This window comes from Xyrauchen texanus, chromosome 2 (assembly GCF_025860055.1).
Source record: "Xyrauchen texanus isolate HMW12.3.18 chromosome 2, RBS_HiC_50CHRs, whole genome shotgun sequence".
In the NCBI taxonomy this organism is placed as follows: Eukaryota; Metazoa; Chordata; class Actinopteri; order Cypriniformes; family Catostomidae; genus Xyrauchen; species Xyrauchen texanus.
The window spans coordinates 14,101,097-14,116,907 of record NC_068277.1 but is presented as its reverse complement, the minus strand read 5'-3'; the positions used below and the strand labels follow the sequence as shown (position 1 = coordinate 14,116,907).

The window sequence follows — 15,811 nt, the reverse complement described above, 5'->3', positions numbered from 1 at the left end:
GCTATCCTTGTCGTTTCGACTGAATTGCTGTTGTGTTTTCTCTGTTGCTGTAGTGTTTTCTAACTTGTTATTTTGTCTCTAGATTTAGTGTTGTGTTTTCTGATTTGCCGTTGTGTTTCAGAATTGTTATTTTGCCTTTGAATTTGCCATTGTTTTTAGATTTGCTGTTTTGTTTTGCACTTCACGGCTACCGTATAAGACACTAGTTGAATGAAATGACATGTACCGAAATGAAAAGTAACTTCTTCAGCTGTTTTGTGGATGTACTTTTTTGTGTTCTACCAATGTGCTGCATTGTAAAATATGTCTTGTATATAATGTGTTTTTAAGTGCAATATTGTACATTGAGTGTAAAGTTTTATTTTCTTACCTCTTGGTTTAGTGTGTCTTTATAATCCATATTTAAGATTAAAATCAACAGAAACCTACATGCATACAGTATAGCACTTGATGTGGATTATCCATATTTGTAATATAACGGTTTCCTACTGGCTTTATATGCATGCGTTTTAATTACGTCAGTGTTGTTATAGTCACCCACATAAATGCAGATAATCTGCCATATTGATATGTATGAATTTAATCCATTGCATTTGTATTGCTACGCAGGGAAAGCATCGCTGCGTGACGTGGTTGAAGAAACAGCAGTTTGATACTATTCATGTAAATACAGAAAAATAAAAACTCTATGTGATAAAAATACAATAAACGCATGCAGTTTTACCAATCAGTGTATATATCTTAATAATTATTGCTTTTATTTGTCTTGATAATTTGCTTTTACATAGAGATTTTACAATTGGGTCAAATGTTAATAAATCACATGCTGTATGTTGTTAGCTATTTTCTTTAAATATGCTTGATTTAGCTTGGAAGTTAAAAAGTATGTGCCAGAGACAGATTTATTAATTTACATAGGTTTGTTCACACTGCACCAAATTCCAATTTGTTTGTCAAATTCAATCTTTAGGATTGACTGTCCACACTGTCATGTTGACAGTAATGTCCATTTATGACATTGCATTCATGCCTATATATGACATCTCACTGGTGCACTGAACTCATGAGATGCTTAAAACAACATATGTGTCAAAGGCACTTTTATGCATATTCTGTGTCATTCACTAATTCACCATTTATAAAATAGAAGGCCCATGTGTGTAAATTAGTGAATTCACACACAGCTGTTAACACAACTGCACTTTATGTATGCTGTAGTGTTGCATACCAAATGACAAATTTTAATTGGACTTCAACCCACGTTCGATGTGATTTGGATTGGGTTTGTAAAAATTGCATGCAGTGCATATTTGTGCTGTTCAGGCAACAAACAAATTACAGATCTGAGTCGGAAGTACCAAAAAAGCAGATATTTGCTACCTGACTAAACAAAGCCATATTGTAGTAATAGATATTGCTCTGCATATTTATATCCTACTTAAGTATGCCACAATTTCATTTTTACAGAAAATCTAAAAATATTTAGAAATAGTTTGAATTACTAAAAATTTTGAGATGCACACAATAATTTTTTGATGAAAGATAGTTGGGTTGTTTCATTGACCCATTCTACATGTCTTGATTCAGTAAAATCTCCTGTAGAATAAGAATAATTCAGAGAGATAGGTTCATATGCTAGTTTGAGGCACCTTTTATAGAAACTCAGCATGATGACTTTCTTTAGCCGTCAAGGCCATTGCTTTAGGACTCTCAATCTTATCAGTGGACTTCATCTTGTAGAAGAATAGGTGCCCTTGATCATCGCAGTTATCGAAAACAAATCCTGGTGGAGACTCGAAACTGGCCGGACACATGCTGATCCTCTTGGGCGTGAACTCTGTGTGGTACATGGTCTCATTCTCTAGTGGATCTTTGGTCCACAGTTGTGCATTATGGGGCTTGAAGCTGAGTGTGGGCTGTGGTTCGTGCTGGATGAAATGGGATTTGAATGTGGTCAGATCCTCCATTTTCCCACTGTAACGTTGTATTTCCTCTTGCTTCCGGATCATACCTTGACGTTGCGCCACCCATGGCTGGAAATCATCTCTCATGGTTGTGTTGCCCTGGAAAGACCCAGAAGACTTTGTGGGGAGTGAGAAGGGTTTGGCAGCAACAAAAGGCTGGATTTGGGGCTTGATGTAATCTGTATGCGAGGTGGTAGTCAGGTCCATGTGCTTCGTGGGACTTGTGTACACCACTGACTTGTGGAACTGGGGTAGGGAGACGGGCCACTGCTGGAAACTTTCACGGAATTCCGTGTTGCTCTGGAAGGGCATGTTTGAGACCAACTTGACTTGCTCAGGTTTGCAGCTTTTAGGTAGTTGTCCAGGCAGGCCTAGGTAATCTTGTCGTTGGGTGGTGAGGTCTTGGAAAGGATGGCCACTGGGTTTGTACACTTCTGGTGGTTTCACATACCGGGCTTCCACATGATGTGGTACATATGAGAGCTTGTTGCTGGTTATGTTTTCAAAGGGAGCATCAGATAGCTTAGCTACTTTAAGGGGCTTGTATCTCTCAGGTGGCACAATACCTTTGTGAATGAAGTCATCCTGGAATGTTGTGGAATTCCCAAATTTTGCAGCAGGGGGGTGATACGTCATATCAGGTTTAGTTAATTCTCGTCTGCTGATTTCCCATTGACGAAAATCCTCTTTGAACATCATGAAAAAAAAAGAAGATTTAATCTGATTTGCTGGAGAAAAAAAATCTACAAACTGTAGAATTTATAACAGAAACGACTTAATTGACAGTGCTGGGAAAATTACTTCTAAAATGTAAACGGGTACAAATGACAAAATGACAAATTACATGACTTAAATTGCAACAAGTAACATAATCTCTTGGATTACATTTTTAAGTAATCTAGTCTGATTGCTTTTGGATTACATATGAACTGATTCTTCTTTATTTGATTTCACATGCATTTGAGTTGGATAACCTTGTACCATTTTGACAATGTTGCTTAAATGCATTAAAGAAAACTTACTTAATGTATCAAAATATGATCTCAGATTGATTATTATTATTATTTCATTTTTTTAATCTAATGTGTCATTACCTTTATAGGTGGGCACAGTGTCCAGTTTTGCATTCACGGTATGGTCTCTTTCTTTAGGGCGCGAAGGCACAAATGGTTGCACTTCATATAGATTGAAATCTTGTTTATAGGTCGTTCCTAGGTCAATCTCTCCAGGCTTGGGCTTGTACTCGGCCTGTGGCCTCTCAGGGCGACTAGGTACCTTATATGGGATATAGTCCGTCCTGAGAAAACATAAAAAAAGGAGGATATTTGTAGCTTATTTCATGATCTGAAGCTTATAGAAGGACACAAAAGTTCTAGTGAGCTGCCTTGCTGTCTACTGCCTACATAGCCATCTGCTTTATAATGCAGCATCCTAGCCTCATGAGTGACCAATATGGGATGCTCTACAGTACATAGCCAGCAACTAATGCAAATTAAATGCTGAATACAAGAAGTGCACGGGAGACTCAACTCACAACAGAAGCAATACAGTTTGTTGTTAGCATGTTGCTAAGCTAACAACGTAGTACTCTATGGCCACGTCCACACTAATACATTTAAGCATGAAACCTCATTTTTCTAACGTCATTGTTTTCCAGACTATGCGGTTATGGACAATGTTTTCAGAAGTCTGTAGAGGAAAACGCTATTTTAGTGTGGATTAGAGTCCTAAATGTAGCAGAATCAATGCATTTTCGAACGTAAACGTATTAGTGTGGACGTGGCCTTACATGCTTAAAAATATTCAGCACAAATAAATATTAAGGAAATAAAAAATTAATTAGATTGGACTATTTTTATCTATACTTTTTGAAATTGATCGAAGTATACTTATTATTGCATTTTCTCTCCATCATCTTGAAATAATTTTTTTTCACTAATCTTGTCGCAATGGATTGCCTTCTCCACGAGGGACAGATGCTATATAAAAGAAGGTATTTTATGAGGGAGCATAATATAGTGCCTTTTTGGAACAACTTTCATGTTGGGAGTGCATCTACAGTATAATGCCTCCAAACTGAAGTGTATAACCTTTTAGATATTAAAATACTTTCTCCTATCCCAGGTTAATCTGCAGAGACAACTATAAGCCATTCGTAGGTTGATTTCCTCAAAAACTGTAAACACTCTGCCTCTGTGGTACTATAAAAATGGCTCTGTTTGTTTGAGTGGCCCATTCGACCACCACAACAACAATGACTCAACCAGCAGTGTGAGTTCAGGGTGAGACTATATTTTTGTTCGATCAATGATGGGGAGAGTATTCGGGAATGCTGTTTGAAAACACTGTTTATTTTTGCAATTCCTTTTGTTGCCACCAGTGAAAGAAAATACATACTTCGGTTTTAAAATGTTGCCTATTTAGGCAGCTTAAGAGTTTTTGAAACAGAACAAAATTCAGGTATTTTGTACTAATCAATAATTTGCCTGGCATATGCATATACATTTGAATTGCCATGCCTTGGTCACAGAATGTACCTGAAGGTAGTAGTTCCTTCCATTATGTCTTGGTGAGTTGTATACACCTGTTGGGGCTTGAGGCTCTTGGGACAGGTGTGACCTTTATAGGCAGGGTACTTTTCTGTGTACTCTGTCAACACATTAGTCTGACTCCCTTTTGTGTAAAGTGTCGTGGGCTGGTGTGGGCATCGGTGACGGCTGAAAAAGATAATGGATTATTTAAGGCTGAGGAGCAATTTGTTTCAAAACAATATTACATTTGAGAAGATATAAATCTTTAGTTGTCACATAAATCACAAACATTATGTCCTTAAACAAACAGACTCCTCTCAGAACATGCTGTGCCTTTACATGGTTATGTCATCCAGGGCAACAACTACACAACAAAGTCTGTCACTAACTCTATAGCACACTATAGAATTACTATAGCACACACACACTTTTGGTGCAGCTATCCTTATGTGGACTCTACATAGTCATAATTATTTTTATACTGTATGAACTATAGATTATATCCCCTAACCCTCACAAAAACATTAAAATAAAACATAGTTTAATATGCTTATTAAGTGATTTGAATTATGGGGACACTAGAAATGTCCTCATAAACCACATTTATAGCATAATACCCTTGTAATTACCAGCTTGTTACCTACAAATTGTCCTCGTAAACCACACACACACACCCACACACACACACACACACACATACACAACATCTCTATACCATTATATTTGCATTGCCAATGCATTCAAATTTTTACATTTGACGTTTTTCTCAATCGCTTTGCTCAGTTCTCGAATGATAATTATTTTTTTCAAAATATTAAGTTCAGATCTCTGAACATTTATTTTCTTGTTCACACAAGATTTGAATTTCTTGTTCAAGCAAATTGCACGTGTTTTGGCACATGTGTGCAAAAGAGCAAGTACAATTGCCTACAATTTGCACAATAACTAAATGCACATGACTTGCTGATCAAAACTGATGAGTTGATTCTCAGTTAAATTGTCATACTCTTCACAGCTTCTAAACATTCTTTCACATGCAAAATGATCCATTCAATTATCAAAATTATCAGACATACATATATATTCCATAAATATCCATGACATGGAAAGTTTGTGATGTCTGCTAAGTCTCTGGCCAGACCAACAAGAGGATGTCCACCAAGAAGACGGGAACTTGAAGTGTTATGTACTGTGAGGAGGTAAAATGTATTGTTTTTTTTTACAGAACTTCTGCAGGCGTTTACATTTTTGTGAATTTTGTTTTTCTCTTGGATGTCATTTTGTGGCAATTTTATGTTTACTATATATGACTTTACATGCAAGAAATGTGTTAAAATGGACATGCAAATGTGAATTTTCTCTTTAACACATTGCTACAAAAGTAAATGTTGTATACATACAAATGTGCATATCCTTTTTCTGTGTACTACAGTATTGTACATTATTGACTTTTCCCTGTAAACTTTTCCCTACTGTTGAAATCGGTATCTAAAAAGCTCAGTGTGATACACAATAGCATTCAGCTAGACAAAACGGACATTCTTGTATAGTACAGTAAGCAGTCAGTGTCAACAAAAATGTAGAACAAAAATAAAATTTGTTTATAACAAATATTTCCTGGGTTTACCGCATTGGTGAAAAACATCTAAACATTTTGACCAGTACGGCTCACACAATGACAAAAAAAATATTTTCATTTTGGTGGCATTGTCAATTTATTGACTCAATAATTAGGTTTTGAAGCATGAATTAAATGTTTTGGGTGAGTTACTACATTTTGCAGACATGCAATAGAGTTGTGACATCCAATAAAACAGTTGTGACAATTGCACAGTTTAGAGAATGTGAAGACTGTTTAAATAAATTAGCTCAAGCGATTGAGAAACACCATAAAAGCTTTCAAATAGAAAACAAACAATACATTAAATGATACAGGGAATATAAAGTAAATTACACTGTATATATTGTATAAAGTGGCATTTATGTTAAATAAAGATAGCACAATTACACTTTTTAAGCTAAACATTCCACAAAAAGAAGTTTGACTATGTATTATGTGCACATGCCAAAACAACATAGACAGACAGACAGACAGACAGACAGGCAGACAGATAGATAGATAACAGACAGACAGACAGACAGACAGACAGACAGACAGACAGACAGACAGACAGACAGACAGATAGATAGATAGATAGATAGATAGATAGATAGATAGAAAGAAAGAAATGAAAACACAAAGTATTTTTTAACAATTTCTTGTTGCAATACATTAATGGAATATGATGAGTGATGAACTACACCTTTAAGTGATTCTAAATGTTAAATGACTTTAAATGTTCCTTTGTATTGCCAGTTTATTCAGTATCTGTTTTTTAAGGTTTCAAAATTGAATTACATATCTGTTTGCACCTTTCTTCACCTCCATCAGTTTTATGTTTACTTCCTTTACTTTTATACATAGTCATTTTATAATTACCTTTACATAAATAAATACTAACACAAATTATTAAACTAATTTGAAAGTATTAAATTATTCCATTCAAGTATCAGCACCTCTGTGCTCTTCAATATTAGGTTTCAGAATTTGTTCCATTATTTCATATTCTTTTAACCATTTCTCCATCAATTATTCAAAACACCTCCTTGTGCTCCAGTTTTAAAACAAAAACACAATCTTACCCGCAGCTGCACATCTCACAGAGACAGAGCCGTGTCATTTTCCTCAATGTACTGAGGAAATCTAGTTAATTTTCTCTGTTTATCTTCAAACCTTAGTCACACGAACTGACTGCATCATCACTACTGCTTCTGTGTAGCGTCCCGTGTCCCCGGCAACCAACGAAGCGTCCTGGCGACGACGGAGTGACGTATTACGTACAACGAGGGCGAAGGTCGTAGCGCACAATTTCACTTCCTGGTCTGCGGAAGCATGTGAGTGTGTGTTGTCATTTCTCATGCTGATGATATTAAAGTGTTTTCACTGATTACAGTTATTCTTAACATACGATATTACATTTAAATGTATTTCGCGACATATGTTCTCAGTTTGTCAGCCGTAGTCTCTGTTAAATCGATATTGTTTAGAAAAGTTGCACATGCTTGTTTCAAATTAGCCTATAAATGAATGAATTAATGAATGTATGAATGAATGTGACTGTCGATGTGCTGCGGTTTACATGTTCTCACCACAGCACAAGCGGATTTATTTCTCAAGAATGAAATCTGACTATTGATCAACTTTATACCCAGATTATTCTTTAATGAACTTGTCACACAGAGGTCACAGAAATATTTTGGACACTTAAGCCACATTTAAAACACTTGCCATCGCATTAGAGAACAAAATATCAATTCAGATGGCATTTAGGAAAGCGCAACACCTATCAAATTAAACATTTGGCAAAGAGAAGTGTTTTGGTTTTTTGAAATGCCAAAACAATAGATATAATCCTCTGAGACAAGGAGACTATTTGGACACTTACTAGTTGACGAATTAGTGTAACAAATCCGTAGTTGATGTGATGAACTACTCATGTGTATACTGTAGGGGAACTTCATTAACACATACACTAAAATTACATTGACTCTAGTATGGTAAAAGCAATTGCACAAATAGATTTTTTGTTATCTAATGCAATGCCATTCATACATTTAAGCATGACTAGATACATTTTGGGACCGTTGTATAAATGTATATGTCTTGTGTTTAGTTAATCAAACTGTCTGTGTGTGCTTCATTTTCATGGTGTAGAAACTCAAAATGGGACACACAATTTTGGAGAAGATAATTGCACTGCAGAAGAAAACGTCAAACATTAGGAATCTGTGTATTCTTGCTCATGTAGATCATGGTGAGTTTAAAGGATAATGACATGCTTCAGATCTGCATTGTTAAACTGCTGTCACATCTATCACAAGATCTCAATTAAAGCTTGAAACTTTTTTGTTTTAAAACTGTGTTGCTCATAGGGAAGACAACATTAGCAGATTGCCTGGTTGCGAATAATGGCATTATATCCAGTCGTTTAGCAGGAAAGGTAAGCATACTGCAATCACTTTTGAACTAGGATAGCACACATAGACTGTGTTTTGCAAAGCAGGACGTGTTCCTGAAATAACATATTTGAATGATCCTGGAATAACATTCTTGTCAAACAAACACAGTCCTAAAGCATAACATTAAAAGAATAGTTCACACCAAAATTTAAATTCTGTAATTTTTTCTAATACATTTTTTTTCTGAAGAACACACAAGGAGACTTTTTGAATAGTGTTTCAAAATATATATTGCACTATTCAATATATATATATATTGAATAGTGCAACTCATGTCCTTCCATACAAATATATGTCAATTTTTATTGACAGAGGGGTTACTATATTACAGAGCCCCTTTTTTGAGTGCTCTCGCAATAAGTTTTGCTTTCCCCGCAATAGTTTGTGTTCCCTCGCAATAAGTTTTGCGTTACTTTGCAGTAGTTTGCATCCCCTCGCAAAAAGCTTTGCATTCCCTGCAATAAGAGTTGCATTCCTTCGCAATAGTTTGCATCCCCTGGCAATAATTGTTGTTTCCTCGAAATTGTTTTCTTTCCGTCGCAAAATGTTTTGCGTTCCTTCGCAGTAGTTTGCATTCCCTCGCAATAAGCTTTGCGTTCCCTGCAATACGATCTGCATTATTTTGCAATCATTTTTGTATTCCCTTGCAATTGTTTCCTTTCCCTCGCAATAATTTTGCGTTCCTTTTCAATAAGCTTTGTGTTCCCTCGCAATAAGTTTTGCATTCCCTCACAATACGTTTATAATTTCTAATATTAGTAATATATAAATATATAAAGTAAGATAATTTCTCTCTCTTTTTTTTTATTTTAGTATGAAATATAACCCAAAATATGATTAAATGCTTTTCCCCTCTCTGCTCCTGTAGCTGAGATACCTGGACAGCAGGGAAGATGAGCAGATTAGAGGAATCACTATGAAATCCAGTGGTATTTCATTACATTACTCAACAGGTAATTGCCACCACAGTCTTTACACTGCTACAGCATCATGCACATTATGATCTATCTGTTAAGAAGTGTTGTTTTCATTGTAGGTGGAAACGAGTACCTCATTAACCTTATAGACTCTCCCGGTCATGTGGATTTCTCCTCTGAGGTTTCCACTGCCGTCAGACTGTGTGATGGAGCTATTGTAGTTGTTGATGCAGTCGAGGGAGTTTGTCCACAGGTATTGAACATTAATTTTCCAAATGCATTTATATGCAAGTGTCAGTATATTAGCTTCATTCGAGTAAGTGATTGACCGATATGGACTTTTCATGGGCCGATACTGATATCTAGAGAGCAGAGTGGCAGATTACGATTTAATGTCGACATACAGTACATAACACGGTTTAATAACAGAAAAAGAGGTGTACATAGAATTGCACAAATGAAATGCACACTTATTTGGCACAATATGTACTTAAAATTTAAAAACAAAGAAAACAATTATTAATTGCTATATTGTTTATTACTCTTTTATGTACAGAAGTTGCCTATTAGTAGTTCACGTAATTAGTTATATTTCTGTGTTGTTTGTATTTGTCTTTGGTATTTAGCATTAAGTAATGGTGATGAGGGTTACATTGAATATTTGCAATATTAAGTGTATTTAAATTTAAGCAACATTGTGAATATGAGAATTATTTAAATAATTTTTTTAGTTTTTATTTATTTGACCATAAAGTTTTCATTGTGTTTTTATTGCATCTTTAATTTAACCACAACCACATACCCTTTAATAGTGTTTGTCTTTTCTGCTCCAGACACAGGTTGTTTTACGACAAGCTTGGCTAGAGAATATCCGTCCTGTGCTCGTCATCAACAAAATTGACCGGCTGATTGTGGAGCTGAAACTCACTTCTCAAGAAGCGTACACACATCTGCAGAAAATACTAGAGCAGGTGAGTCACAGCTGTAGAACACAGGACAACAGAATTACAAACACTGATTTTAAGAGCCGTTGTGTCTTAAAGGTGTCATTTCTTACACTTTTAATAATTTTATTTATTGTATTTTTTTAATCACAATTGTTTGCACAGCTGAATGTGCCCCAAATCTGATTTTCTGCTCAAAGGTTGTTCACATGACATTAAAATTTTGCTCATATCAAATACTGGCCAGAATGCTCCTAAATTGACCCGCATGTATACAACACTCCCTTAGGGTGCTTATAACAAACTCTGGCATGTTCATCAATATAATATGAATAACGATTTAAATTGCATTTAAAAAAAAATCTTTTTTTTTTAAGTGGATAGGACAATTGATGCCTATGTATCTAATAATACTGTGTAAAGGGATCAATGGAAAGGAGGAGGTGAGAACCGGCTTGACGATATAAATAATATTTTAATGAGAAACTTAAAACAAGGACACAAACACACATGACGGACATGTCCGTAAACTATCTCTCTCTCGTTGCACCACCGTCTGCCATCAGCCTTTATCCCTCTCCAAGGCTTAATTAGCCTGATAAGGGACCGGGTGTGTATGATCACGACCCAGCCCTGCCCTCCGCCCTCCGCCCTGCCACATACTGTATGTCACAAGACTTGATGAGTCAAGTCATTTTAAATTAAGTAATTGTATGGTGCAATGTAATTATCACTGAAGCTTTAGAGTGTAATATTACTTAAAAAGTGAAACACACCATTAAATCAAAGGACAGCAGGAAAAGCAGAATTACATCTATTTAAAGTAAGAAGAGTTATGTATAATTATTTATGTATAGTGTATTTATTGTGTAAATACATGTTCTCACAAGATTCATATTTGCTTCTACTGAGTTTGAGGTACCGTATGGGTAGGTTTAGGAGTAGGGATAGGGTTAGGGTTCAGGGTGAGTGTTTGGGTAGGGTTAAGGTTAAGGTAACAGTGTATCTACAGATGTAATTAAATTCATGTAGGGTTAGGTTCGAGTATAAATGTAAGTACAATGCAACGGCATGTTAGTACATTGTATCAAATGCTTAATTACATAGTAGTTAGACACCTTATATAAAGTGGTTCCCTGTATTGTCTGTGACACAAAGCGTGAAAAACAGCACTGGTTGCAGTCTCTCTATCTTTTCATGCTCATATTTTACAAAATTTTCATATTCTAAACGAATCGCCGAACCCAACTCTTGAGCCTTTAATTGTATTTTCATTCCGTACAAAATAACTGAATACATTTACTAGAAAATAAATGATAAATGTCTATATGACAAATGTTGAGTTAGAGTAATGTAAAAATCACATCTGACCTGGCTGTTCTCACTGAAGGCACATTGGAAAAAATCAGATGTGCATCCAATTTATTTTCACATTTGTTAATAGCCCAGATCAGACGGAAATATTCAGTGCACTTGTGTATGTTCTAATTATCAGATCTGTGTCACGTGTGTGACAAAAAAAATCTGATTTGGGCCACATTCAGAAACGATGTGAACGTAGCCTTTGAGTCAAGAGATGCCAAAAACCATCAGATTATTGCTGCCTATTTGAACCTATTCAAAGCTTTAGAAGCTCTATTAAGTACTGTTTGCCTGCTTTTTAGGTGAACGCAGTCACAGGTGCTCTGTTTACCTCTAAAGTTCTGGAGGAGCGAGCTGAGAAGGATGCAGGTGCTACAAGCAGCTGTACAGAGCACAGCAGTGGGGATCAGGTATATGATTGGAGCGCAGGTTTGGAGGAAACAGATGACTCTGACCTCTACTTCAGCCCTGACCAGGGCAATGTGGTGTTTGCCAGCGCTATAGACGGCTGGGGTTTCAGGTATGCCATTCACTCTAATACTGAGACATCTTCTGTCAGCAAGACTTAACATGCTCAAAATGGTTGAAGTACTTCTTTTGACCCACAAGATGGAGTTGCTCTGCAAGATTTTAACATCAGGACTGCCCCCTTTTGAGGTGTTACATAACACTGTTTTAGATACTTGAAATAAGTGCAAGTTTAAATTTGGCTGATGTAGGTGGATATGTCTACAACCTCTTACCAATCATAAAACATATAAAAACTCTTGTGGGCACAAGGATGTTTTTTTTGCACCAAAGCTCTCCACAATCAATATTTTTTCACTTCAAAAGCACTCCGCTGTGAAGTACACATTTTCAGTTCAGTCACAAATTAAAATTGTATCTATGTTTATGCTGTCAAGCTCCAAAAGGACAAACCTGATCCATAAAAGCATCATAAATGTAATCCATATAACTTATATAATATAATTTTGAAAAAAGAAAGATGGACCGATACTGATATTTTTTCAATTACCTTATTTTGTCATCATATCACAGTTTTACTTAAGAATTATGCTTTCAAAATGTACAAACAGGTACACAAGCTTTTTTTTTTTTACTGTTGTAACAATAAATAATTGCAATTGAACATGGATTGCATCTGTTGAACATGGGTCAAAAATTTAAAAACGAGCCACAATGAAGGATAAATAGAATATGAAAAGAGACAAAAAAATAACTAAATATGTTAACATTAAGTTTGATATGAAAAATGGTTATTTTGTACGTTGAAAATATTTGTACATGTATTGTCTTTATATAATAGTACATTACACATTCATACTATGCATATGTTGTGCAATTCTATGGAAATGGCAACCACATCATGTAAAATAAAAATATGTAACCAATTAAACAAAACCCTCTTTACAATGGTATGAATGCCGCCCAGACCGCTAGAGGGTGCCGCTTGCTCACACTGTGCTGAATGAAGCACTGAATGCAGACTATATTTTATATATGCAGCCTTTTATGGTTTAGTAACCGCACATTGCATCATAAAGCTGTGCTGAACTTATGCAATAGTGCATAAAGTCTGGGTATGCTTTTTTTGCAGACCGTATAAAGATGGTTTAGTAAAAGCCAAACATCGTCATCTCTTGGTTAACCAATTTAAACAAAGGGACTAAGTTGTTTAAAATGAAATTTCTACTGAAGCTTCAGGTTCTTTCAGCTGTTTTAAATATTTTATAATAATAATGGTATAGTAAATATTTACAAACATGTGTTAGGAATGGGATATGTCGCAGGCTAGATTCATGCATCACTTGGATTAGTTCCACAGCCAGACACCGATATGTCTTCACTGCTCCATGGCTCTGACAGAAAGATATGATGCTAAATGTTAATGATATCTTTTCAGAAGAAGATTGAATAAAGCAATGTGGAAGTTTAAATGCAGTAAGAGCAATACAATGAAAGTATGTTTTATTAAATAGTTAATGTTATAAATTTTAATAATAGGAATAAACAAACCTGAGTAGTGTTGTTAAAAGTACCGCTACTTCGGTACCAAGTCTTACTAAAATAAAAAAGATGTAATGATACCAGTGTTTGTGCAGTACTGGTAGTATCAAGCCCCAACTCTTTCTGGAGCCAACTGACACACGACAGCTTTAAAATGCTCACAGGCTTAATTTGAACACATTCTCTGTTACGCCCTGTACACTGCCATGGATAATTAATCCAAGTGACATGTCCTAATGTGATTTATTAAACCGCTGATGGCTGCAATCTTAGCGTGGATGAGCTGCGTACTTAAAATGAATGCATAAATCCAATCGATCAAACCACAACACTGGAAAATCCACAGACATTGAGAATCATTCATGTTGTATGAGATGACAGAGCAGAGCACTTATCCATTGTGAACCATGCAGTACATGTAATATATATATATTTATATATATTTATATAATATTTTATTTATAAAATAACAGCATTTGCACTTTAATCTCAGCTCAGATTTATTTATATCTCATTTAAAACAACAGAATTTACCAAAGTGCTTCACAGTAATAACATTTAAAACTTAACATTTCAAAATGACCACATACACCAACACCAGTAGTCTAAAATACAAACACTCCAAAACTGTGTCCTATATTTCATTTGTCAGACTCAAAGGCCAGTGTAAAGAGATTTCAGATTCAGATTTCAGACATGACTTAAAAGTCTTTAATGATCACACTGCGCTGGTGTTGTTTCCCCTTTTTCGAAGTCTGTTCCCCTATGTTTACTTTAGGTTAGTGTCGAAGTCTGTTGCCCCTATTTACTATTTATTTAGTGTAAAGCAGTCAATGGAAAGGAGGAGGCGAGAACCGGCTTTTCAATATAAATAATAGTTTAATATAAAACTTAAACAGAAGACACAAACACACATGACGGACGTGTCCGTAAACTATCTCTCTCTCTCCCGCACAATCCTCCGCAGTCGGCCTTTATCCCTCTCGGAGGCTTGATTAGCCTGATAAGGGACCAGGTGTGTATGATCACAACCCGGCCCCACCCTCCGCCCTGCCACAATTACATTAAATAAAATTTTTTATAAAAATATATTAATAATTCAACTGTATTATTTTCTATAGTAATAGTAATAACAACAATTAATCAATGTATCACAAGCAAGGAAGCTGTTGAATGAAAGTTTGGCAAAAAATACACAATGTTAAAAAGTTATATTTTCGCGTATTACAATTTTTAAGAATAAATTGATTAGACACCATTTTGATGATTAAATTAAACTTCAAAACATATTCTGGAAAATAATAATTATTATTAAACTATAATTATTCAAATAATTATTAAATATATCTAAACTTATGTGTTCAATAGCACATTATCATATTACCATATTTTTGCTGTAATATCAAAATTGGTATCGACGATATCGGTATCGACTACTGAAATTTTGGTGCCGTGACAACACTATTTTCGAGTAATAACATAAATTAGCCTAAGTCTAGGCCTTTTCCCAAGCAATATAGCAACTTGGCACATGAATATAAAATGTGCAGTCACAGGTGTGGTTTTGTTTTTTTTTTTCAATTAAAATTAATTGAATTTAAATGATTCAACAAATTAACTGTGTTGTTCAAACACTGAATTGTGTTTTCTCTGCCAGAATCCATCAGTTTGCTGAGATGTACAGTCAGAAGATGGGCATCCGTTCCTCTGTATTGCTAAAGACACTATGGGGAGATTTCTACATCAATACCAAAGCAAAAAAAATAATGAAAGGAGCTCAGGTACCATCATTTTTATGAAATAATGCAATTTGCACACAGTATCATGATATTAACATGTTTTTGGTAATGCCTTGTCGAGATAAAATGTATTTATTTATTATACATTTTTACAGTAAATTCTGATTATTTTTACATTTAAGTGTCTGGTAACCAATAAGATGAACCATTTTATACTACCTGCTTATTGACAAAACCATAAGTAAATGTTCATTAGATTTCAAACATTTGTTTACATTACATTTT

The 15,811-nt window shown here is 35.1% G+C and overlaps 2 protein-coding genes across 2 annotated transcripts in view; one reads left to right on the top strand and one right to left on the bottom strand.

Annotated features, from left to right (window-relative positions):
* Positions 1–1,564: 1,564 nt before the first annotated feature.
* Positions 1,565–7,308, bottom strand: LOC127658530 (stabilizer of axonemal microtubules 2-like). Its single transcript, XM_052147853.1, has 4 exons — positions 7,178–7,308; positions 4,502–4,681; positions 3,059–3,261; positions 1,565–2,650 (listed from the first exon to the last, which is right to left on the bottom strand). Exons 1-4 carry the CDS (start codon positions 7,213–7,215, stop codon positions 1,653–1,655), a joined length of 1,419 nt encoding a protein of 472 aa, XP_052003813.1. The 5' UTR covers positions 7,216–7,308; the 3' UTR covers positions 1,565–1,652.
* A 107-nt stretch (positions 7,309–7,415) lies between these two features.
* The window catches only part of LOC127658449 (elongation factor-like GTPase 1), a 150,978-nt gene continuing 142,582 nt past the window's right edge, over positions 7,416–15,811 (top strand). The window contains exons 1-8 of the mRNA XM_052147760.1: positions 7,416–7,429; positions 8,250–8,349; positions 8,468–8,535; positions 9,423–9,507; positions 9,591–9,724; positions 10,305–10,442; positions 12,080–12,297; positions 15,445–15,568. Coding sequence (XP_052003720.1) covers positions 8,259–8,349; positions 8,468–8,535; positions 9,423–9,507; positions 9,591–9,724; positions 10,305–10,442; positions 12,080–12,297; positions 15,445–15,568 — 858 coding nt within the window. The 5' untranslated portion in view covers positions 7,416–7,429; positions 8,250–8,258. The remainder of the gene's footprint in view (positions 7,430–8,249; positions 8,350–8,467; positions 8,536–9,422; positions 9,508–9,590; positions 9,725–10,304; positions 10,443–12,079; positions 12,298–15,444; positions 15,569–15,811) is intronic.